General features: G+C 57.9%; 1 protein-coding gene across 1 annotated transcript; it reads left to right on the top strand.

The window, feature by feature from the left end:
• The first annotated feature begins 263 nt into the window (after nt 1-263).
• GDPD2 (glycerophosphodiester phosphodiesterase domain containing 2) lies at nt 264-8,583 on the top strand. The gene is made up of 15 exons (XM_066333773.1): nt 264-408; nt 1,479-1,582; nt 1,656-1,749; nt 1,953-2,012; nt 2,357-2,455; nt 2,835-2,928; nt 3,356-3,501; nt 3,985-4,067; nt 4,576-4,726; nt 5,252-5,467; nt 6,361-6,509; nt 6,847-6,994; nt 7,226-7,308; nt 7,848-7,876; nt 8,182-8,583. Exons 1-15 carry the CDS (start codon nt 295-297, stop codon nt 8,232-8,234), a joined length of 1,623 nt encoding a protein of 540 aa, XP_066189870.1. The 5' UTR covers nt 264-294; the 3' UTR covers nt 8,235-8,583.
• Nucleotides 8,584-8,587: the final 4 nt, after the last annotated feature.

The following is an 8,587-nucleotide window of genomic DNA, read 5'->3' as shown; positions in this document are numbered from 1 at the left end:
CCAGCTCCAGGCTTGCTCCAGCTTGTTGGGTGAAGGGTCCCAGCACAGCCTGCTGAACAGGTTGGGCTGCACCCTGTGCTCCTTCTTCCCCTGGCACCATGCCTTGCCTGGGGACACAACCAGCAGCCCCACTATGTCCCAGCACTCTGGGCCACCTGCCTGGGTACCTGGGCACAAAATGCTTCAGAACTCCATCCCCACAGGGTGAGGGCGGGGTGTTGGGAGGTCTGTGCCAACACCCTGTGTGTATCCCCCACAGGACACCTGACCTTTGCTCTGGGACATTCTGCTGCTATGGCAGACCTCCCCGGCTGCTGCTCTACCTGTGCCACCTGCCTGCTCTGCCCCTACAGCTGCCAGTGGATCACTGCCAAGAAGGAGAAGAGGAAGGGCCTAAGAACCACCAAGGTGATAACCTGAGTGATGCTGAGCTGAGGCTTGCCAGCCCCTTTGTGGGAGTCCCAGGGCAGTGGCTGGGGTGGGGAAGGGCTCTGGCTGGGCTGCTCAGCTCTGACACTGAGCTGCGGACCTCTCACTGCTGCTCCTGCTTCCCAGGGCCAAACCCCTGGACAGCTGGGGTGCTACCTGGCACACTCACTGTCCAGGGATTGCCCCAGCCTGGAGAGGTGGGAGGGTGAGCTGTGTTTCTGCTGGGTGACAAGAAGGGTACAGCAGCATTAGTGTGTATCTGTAGCTCTTTCACGTGCCAGGAGCAGAGCTGAGCCCTAGGGCTGAGCTGGCAGCAGGTCCCGGGGAACCTGGCTGGGCACGTGGGACACACAGTTCCTGGGCTGGGTGTGGCCACACCAGCAGGGTGTCCCCAGCAATTTGTAACCTGGGAGTGGTGAGGCCCTGGGATTCTCTGAGGTCTCCGACTCCCATGGGAGTGGCTCTGCTGCTGCTTGTCCCGTCTTGCCTGGAATGTACAAATAGCTCTGGGTTGCTAGGTGTCCCTCTGGCACCTGTGGCACCCCTCACCTGCCCCAGACACGTGGGACTAGGGGCTGGGGACAATGCAGCTGGACCCAGTCTGCAGACTGGCCACTACAAGGGCAGTTCTGAGGCCCTGCACCCCTCTGTGCCCAGCCCCCGGATGATCCAGCTAGAGGAAAATGGGACCTGGCTCCTTGCCCCTCCTTATGTCCAAAGTCCCAGCCTGTTCCCATGGAGTGCTGCATGGGAAAGGAGGCAGTCTTGCCACAGGGGCTGTCCTCCCAGCCTGACATAGGCAGATTTTTAGTTTGCAGTAGGACATGCTGATCCATCTTTCTGTAGCATGGGTCCAGCCAAAAGAGGCAGCCAGGGTAGCTCTAGTCCCTCTCCGTGGGGAAGCTCAGTGCTTGGACCCCTGGGCCTGTGCCTGCTGTGACCCTCTGTGCTCCCTGCTGCTGCCTGGGTGATACCCAGGGCTCTCAGAAACCTGGCGGGGGGCTAGGTGCCCTGAGGGTATGTGTATAACTCTCATCTCTGGCTTTCAGTATGACTGCAGCTGGTTCCTTTTCCTCTTCTGCGTCTTCCTCTTCACATTGGTGTGGCTCTACTTCGCTATCATCATCCTCAATGATTTCCACAACTTCAACGAGTGAGTAGGATCCCACATGCAGCCTTGTTCCCCACCTCACCCCTGCCCCTCTGACCCTCCTCTTTGCTGGCAGGTTCATCTTCAGGCAGAAGAAGCTGTGGCTAGACTGGTCCCTGGTCCTGCTCATAGCTACGGCTGTGCTGATCAGCTACTCATCTGTGCTGCTGGTGAGCCCTCCTGATCCTGCTGGGCTGGGGGAAAATGGATCTGTGCTGAGCACAGGCTGCCCTGAGCTGGGAGGAGCTGGGTCAGCCTGAGCACAGAGCCCCTGCCTGTGCCAGGGGCCCAAGCTTCTGTTGCTGAGCCCCATGCCGTGTGAGGGGTGAGCTGTGGGGTACAGCCCAGCTCTGACAGCTCCTTGCTCTTGCAGGTCCTTGCTTTGTGCCTGCAGCTCTGTGGCCAGCCCTTGAAGCTACACTGGGTGCACAAGGTGAGAGACTGGGGGTGTGGGGACATGGTGCCTGCCCTGGCTGCCCTTGCACCTTCAGAAGGTGGGACCAGCCTGCTGGGGCTGTGTATGGCTGCTGTGACCCCACCAAGGGGCCGTGTGTCCCCGCTGAGCTGGGCTGCAGCTGTCACCTCCTCAGCAACATGTCTCTGGGATGGGAATATTCCCAGTGCTCAAAGCATGGAGTACAGAGCTCAGCTGCAAACCCACATGGGGAAAGTGGGGTGTCAGGGCTTGCAGGGGTTCATAAGGAAGGGATGAGGAGGATTCTGCCTGGCCTGCAAGATGCTGTGTGCTTCCCTGACTGCCCTGTGTGTGCCCCACAGGTCCTGCTGATCCTAACTGCCCTGGTGGTGGCTGCAGCCTTCACAGGGCTGGGAGTAAAGTGGGCTGAGGAGTGGAAGAGTGCACATATCTCCCTGCAGGTGGGTCACCTCGAGAGCAGGGACTCCCCTGCTGTACCCAGTGCCTGGCCTGTGGGGTGGGGCTGAAAAGTGCTGACTGAAGCCCTCAGCACAGCTTTGTGCACTGAGTGTTTGTTCCCTGACCTTGACATCTGCTGCCTGACCAGGCAAGGTGCTCCTCCTGCCCCTGCTGTCCTGCCTGGAGCAGCTGCCACCAGACTGATGGATAGTGGCTGGACCAGAGCACGGAGCCTGTTCTGTCCCCCCAGGAGCTCCCTCCCTGGCACTGTGGATCTTCCAGCAGTACTGGCTGCAGGGGCAGATCCCTGGCATTGGAGCATGTGTATTTTGGGGACAGGGACCAGTGTTGGCTGACACCCTGGTCTTTTTGCCTCCCCAGGCAACAGGACCCTTCCTGCACATTGGAGCTGTGGGGGGAATGACACTCCTTGCCTGGCCCCTGGCCAGCTTCATCTACCGCACCCCCAGCACAGGTAAGGCCCTTCCAAGGTCTCCACTTGTCCCCTTGGCTGGTGCCCTGCTCCCTGCCACCCACCTGAGCAGCACTGTTACCAGAGTGGTGCTCAGGGAGCATCAGTGCAGTCAGAACAGATCTCCAGTGTGGTAGCAATGCCTGCTTTTGGTTGCTTCTCATGACCAGCCCTTGTTGCAGCTTCATCCCTCCCTGCTGTGCAGCTGGAGGAGGGGTACAGTGACAGAGTGCTGCAGAAGTGCTGAGTTGGGCAAGGGCGTGTAGTGGGCCAGGAATAAATCCACAGTGTTCCTGAGGCTGGGGATGCAATCTTTGACCTAGGGCAGTGACAGGTTAATGCCAGGTGAAGCAGCCTTGGCTTTTTCCTTGTGACCTGCAAAATACTTCCTCTGTACCTCATCCCCTCTAACTTCTGTCTGTGCCTGCAGGTCTCAAGGTGTTTGTGCTGCTTGTGTTCTGGGCAGCGATGATTGCACTGTACCTGGCTCCCTTGGGAATCACCTCCCCGTGCATCATGGAGCAGAACCAGCTGCCCCCCAAGCCAGCCCTAATTGGCCATCGAGGAGCGCCCATGGTGAGTGACCAGCACCCTGCAGTGGTCAGGGTGGACGGGACAGGCTGCTCCAGTAGGAAAAGCCAGGCTGTGCCTGGCTGTGGGGCACAGATCTTTGTTGCCACAGGCCTGGACAAGCTCTAGCCAGGCCAGAACAGTGGTATCCCCACAGCAGCCAGAGCAGCTCAGGCTTGGAGGATGGGTGAGCACAGGGTGAGTACAGGATGCAGCAGCTGCAGGACAGAGCTGCTTCCTGAGCACTACTGGACCACGAGCATGCAACTCCCAGCCATGGCCTGGCTGTGTAGTGTGGGCTGGGGAGCAGGGATGAGGCAGGATCTGGCTGTCTATCCCTAGTCCTTTTCCATCCCCCACCATGCCCCAGGTCACCCCAGTCTTGTTGTGGTTGCCCTAGAGCCCAGCCAAGCTGCTGGGTGCATCCAGGCAGGATGAGTGCCTGCCTCCTGCCCATGCTCTCTGCACTAACATAATTCCTTTTTCCAGCTGGCCCCCGAGAACACCCTCATGTCACTGCACAAGGCAGTGGAATGTGATGTGCAAGTCTTCGAGACAGACGTCATAGTGAGGTAAAGGGGCTCAGAGGGAAGAAGGGGTCTGTGTATGCTGGGATATCACCTCCCACAGGGGGCATTCTGGAACACACCTGGAGGATTGACACAGCCTGCATTTGGAGGCAGCCCTGTTCAAAGGGCTCTGCCACTCCCATTGTCCCAGGATGGGACTGGTCCAGCTCGGTGTCTCGATGATTTTGGAGGGGTACTGGGTTTCTGTCCTCCCCCATGCAGCTTGCCTTCCAGGGAGGGAGGCTCCATCAGGGGAGGGGTACTGCTTGGAAAACAGACCCTGGCTCCAGTTCATCTCATGTAAATCATCTCTGTTATTGGAACAGCTGTTTCAGAGAGCAAGGAACTGCTTAGTGTCTAGCTGCACATTTTTGTATAAAGGGCCTCAAACCCTTGTATAAAGGGTGGGGGTTAGTCTAGCAGGTGGCTGGGAGGGGGTAGAAATGCCAGGGCAGGGATAGAAGACAAACAGCTAACAACATATGGCTTTCCTCTGTGCTCCTTTTGCCAGTGCTGACGGGGTCCCATTCCTCATGCATGACGAGGAACTCACCAGGACCACCAATGTGCAGGCTGTGTTCCCTGAGAAGGCTGCCCTGAACAGCACTGCGTTCAACTGGACAGACCTCCAGCAGCTGGATGCAGGCAGTTGGTTCCTAGAGGTCAGGAATGTCCTTGGGGTGGCTGGTGAGGAATTTTGGGGTGAAGCTTTAGCCCTGCCCTGGGGCTCCAGAATTTTCCCTCTGGAGCACTGGTCCTAGCAGACACCTGGACAGGGTGCAGAAGCCTGCACAAAACCCTTGGGTGTGGTTATGCCCCAAGCTGGGGTTTGTTCTGACTCCTCAGCTGAGTCATGGCTGCTTTGAGAGGGGATGTCTAGTGTTTGCTCTGAGCTGCACAGCCTGCCTGGGCTTGAGGCAGCTGTGGTCAGGCTCTTCCCAAAAGGTGACTAACTACTGCTGAGCAGCTTTGAATGCCCACAGGTGTTGGGATGCTTGAATTCTGTTGCTAGTAGGGAGAAGGGTAGAGGTGCCCTTGGATGTCCATAGGGAGGTTCCTTGTGCCTGTTTGCACTGGAGAGCCCATGGAGGGGGCAGTGAAGGAAACAGAGTCAGAGACAGGCAGCAGTTTGGGATGTGGAAGGTTGCAGGTGGTCTGGGATGACTGCCCCTCTCTCACCCTTGCAGCGGAGGCCATTTCCCACTGTGCAGAGTCTCTCTCCTGGCGATCGTAAGGAGGCAGCTGAACAGAGGATCCCGTCCCTGGAACAGGCTCTAGAGGCAGCCAAGCAGAGCAACATCTCCATCATGTTTGACCTTCGGCCTGAAAACCACAGTGACTACCAGAACTTTGTAAATATCACCCTGGGAGTGATTTTACAGTCAGGCATCCCGCTAGATCAGGTGAGCTGGTCACCACCCCACCCCTGCCAGGCCCTGCTTTCACACCCCTGCCATGGTAGGAGGTGCCCTGCCAGCCACACTGACCATCCTGACACTGCAAACACCACATCCCCATCCATGAGCCCTTCTGGGCAGCCCTGCCCTGGTGTGGGCTTCTCTAACTAGGAGAAGTTGCCGATAATTAGGGTTTAATGCCAATAATTAGGGTTTAATGCCTACAGCTTCAGACCCCTCCAAATACCCCTTCAAATGCTTTGGTTTCCTGGCACTTGCCACCCTGGTGTGTAAACAATGACTCAGTCTAGGGAGGAGACCAACACTGCCAGCATGAGCAGGAATACAATGCTGAGGCTTCCACCTCCCCACACTTCACCACACCTCTCCCTGAAGCTCTTGGACTCCTGCTGCACCCTCTTGTGTTTCCTTTATGCTTCATCCAACCCCTGCAGCACAGGGTATGTGCTGCCCTCAGGGGACAGATCAGCACTCAGATCACCTTCCTTGCCCTTTTGGGAATGCAGAGCAGGAGGGGACATGGAAAAGACTTCTACTATAGTGCTGATCTAAGGTGCATTCTTCCTGCAGAGTTGGGGATAAATGGATTCACTTCTTGAGCCATTCAAGGACCCAGAAAGGACTTAATTGTTGCAGATTTCCTAGGCTGGAACTGCTTTCTCCCTTCAGTGGGACCTATGCTTATTTCTTGGCTGGAGCAAGCTCTTAGGAGACTGTCCTGGCTGAGATCCTCACAGAAGAGCTGAGTGTGGAGATGGGGAGGCAGGAAGCAGCTGTCTGAGCAGGTCATGTGGGCCTGGACCTGTAAGGGAATATTGGAAGAGAGCAAACTCTCTGGAGCACCTCTCCCCTGCACGTGCTCTCTGGCTCTTGCCTAGGTCCTCTGGCTTCCAGATGGGTTCAGGGAGGATGTCAAACAGCAAGCCCCAGGTGTCCAGCACGTCTATGGCCGGAAGAGACTCGAGAATGAGGAGCCAGGACTGCACATCAATCTGCCCTACCAGGACATGAGCTCTGAGGAGATCAGGTGAGAACGCTTTGTCCAAGTACCTGGGAGCAGTGGGGGGTCTGGGGACTGTCCCAGGGGCCAGCAGAGGTGAGGGTGCTGAGTACTGGTGAGCTTCTGGGAAGAGCTGGGTGTGTGCCTTGTGAACAACTATCCCTCTCAAGCAGGGCTGGTGCAGAGGATGGAGCTGGCTGCAGTCTTCTGCCCTGCCAGCAAATTTGCCCTCAGTCTGGATCTCCAGGCTCCATGTGGCTGCAAATGCTGGATCATATCCCAAATGTGCATGCCCCTCTGCTGTGCAGTGTGGTGGCACCCTGCTGTCTGCCCCTGTGACCACAGCTGTCCTGTCCCCATGCAGGCAGTACCGCCAGGACAACATCTCTGTCAACTTGTATGTGGTGAACCAGCCCTGGCTCTTCTCCGTGCTCTGGTGCTCAGGGGTGAGCTCTGTCACCACCAACGCCTGCCAGGTGCTGAAGGAGATGAAACACCCCATCTGGCTGCTTGTAAGTGACCTCTCCATCCTTCACCCTGCCCCACAGGGTGTCCCAGGCACTTGTGGGTCCCTTTCTGCAGCAGCCCTGTGCAGCTGCCTGGAGGGTGACTGCTGCTCACTGCTGTACTGGCATGGGAATGTGTGATCCTGTAGAAGGGACTGGTTGCACAGCAGGCAGGGGGCAGTGCCATAGGGCACCACCCCTAGCTGGTGTTCAGTGGCTTGTCTCCTTGCCTTGCAGCCCAGCAGCACATACTTCATGATCTGGATCGTTGTGGACTGCGTTTCCTTCCTTATCATCATCTGGGCCTTTGTCTTGATGAAGTAGGTTTGATCCCTTTCCCCCTCCCGGGGCAGGGCTGCTGGGGGAGGCTGTAGTGTGCCCTGGGTGGCTGGTGCAGACCCAAACCTGCTGGGGGAGGCTGCAGTGTGCCCTGGGTGGCTGGTGCAGACCCAGACCTGCTGGGGGAGGCTGTAGTGTGCCCTGGGTGGCTGGTGCAGACCCAAACCTGCTGCCACCCCTCTCTGGACTCAGATCCTGGGGGGATCCTCTCCTGTCTGGCTAAGTAAGACAGAAGTGTGTGGAGGCAATTTTTATCTCCAAGCTGCAGCTAAAAGTCTGCCCTGACCCTGCCTCAAGCTGCTGGGTGCCTTAGTTCACACTTCCTAGCCCACTCTGTGCCCCAGGGCTTGGCAGGCTGCGGCTGGGGGATCCCGGTCCTGTTCCTTTTTCTCAGTGCTGCAGGCACAGAGAGCAGTTCCCTCCGGGACTCCGGGGCCCCACAGCCTCCAGCTGGCAGCTCAGGGGAGGGAATGCTGAGACCAGACTTGCATGCTAACATCGATCCTGTTCCATCTCCTAGGAAATGTTCCCACAGAAGGCGGCCGGCGGGTGAGTGCACACAAAACGGGAGCTTCCCACCCTCGGAGCCAGGCTCTGCCTGTGGGACTCTCCCTGACAGGCAGGCAGCTTTCTCCAGCCAAACGTGACAGAGTGGTTTGGGACGGCTGGGGGAGGGAAGGGAATCCCAGCCCAGGGAGTTCCTCCTGTCCTGCCCTTAGCAAGCAGCCCTGTAGGACAGCACTAGGGAATCCCACATTCCCAGAATATCCTCAAACCTGCTTTTCAGGCTGCTCCGCCTGTCGCTGCGGGATGGTGGCTGCCCACAATGACTGGGTTTTTCTCTGTCTCCTCAGAGTCTGAGACGGACGTGCTGCTCACAAAGATCAACAGCTTGATGCAGGAGTGACCCCTCTCGCCTGTCTGCCGTGGGGAGGGGCAGCCAGCGCCCTGCACAGCGGGGAGCACTCCTCAGGCCAGCTCCGAGGCTCCTTTCCTTTTCACACTCCTTCCTGAGCCTCCCTTCCACCGTGGCCTTCCTGGCTCCTTTCATGGTGCCCGGCTGCCCTCCGCTGAAAAGACTTGGAACTGGGCTGTCATTTCCCACTGGCAGCGAGGAACTAAAGCTTTGCAGGGGTGGCCTAGGGGCAGGATATTTATCCGGCAGTGCTGGAGCTGAGACCTCTCCCTTGCGGTTTGGACAGGAGCCGGGATTTGGGTCGCTGTTTGGTGCAGGGGTGGGGCTGTCTCTGCCTGCAGCCA

Source organism: Sylvia atricapilla, chromosome 21 (assembly GCF_009819655.1).
Source record: "Sylvia atricapilla isolate bSylAtr1 chromosome 21, bSylAtr1.pri, whole genome shotgun sequence".
NCBI classification, from domain to species: domain Eukaryota; kingdom Metazoa; phylum Chordata; class Aves; order Passeriformes; family Sylviidae; genus Sylvia; species Sylvia atricapilla.
The sequence above is the reverse complement of the archived record's forward strand: the minus strand, read 5'-3'. Positions and strand labels throughout refer to the sequence as shown.

Coding starts and splice junctions, on each gene's coding strand:
- GDPD2 (XM_066333773.1), top strand. CDS start 295: ATGGCAGACCTCCCCGGCTGCTGCTCTACCTGTGCCACCTGCCTGCTC. Junction 4,068..4,575: donor GAGACAGACGTCATAGTGAG/GTAAAGGGGCTC, acceptor TCCTTTTGCCAG/TGCTGACGGGGTCCCATTCC. Junction 5,468..6,360: donor CAGGCATCCCGCTAGATCAG/GTGAGCTGGTCA, acceptor GCTCTTGCCTAG/GTCCTCTGGCTTCCAGATGG.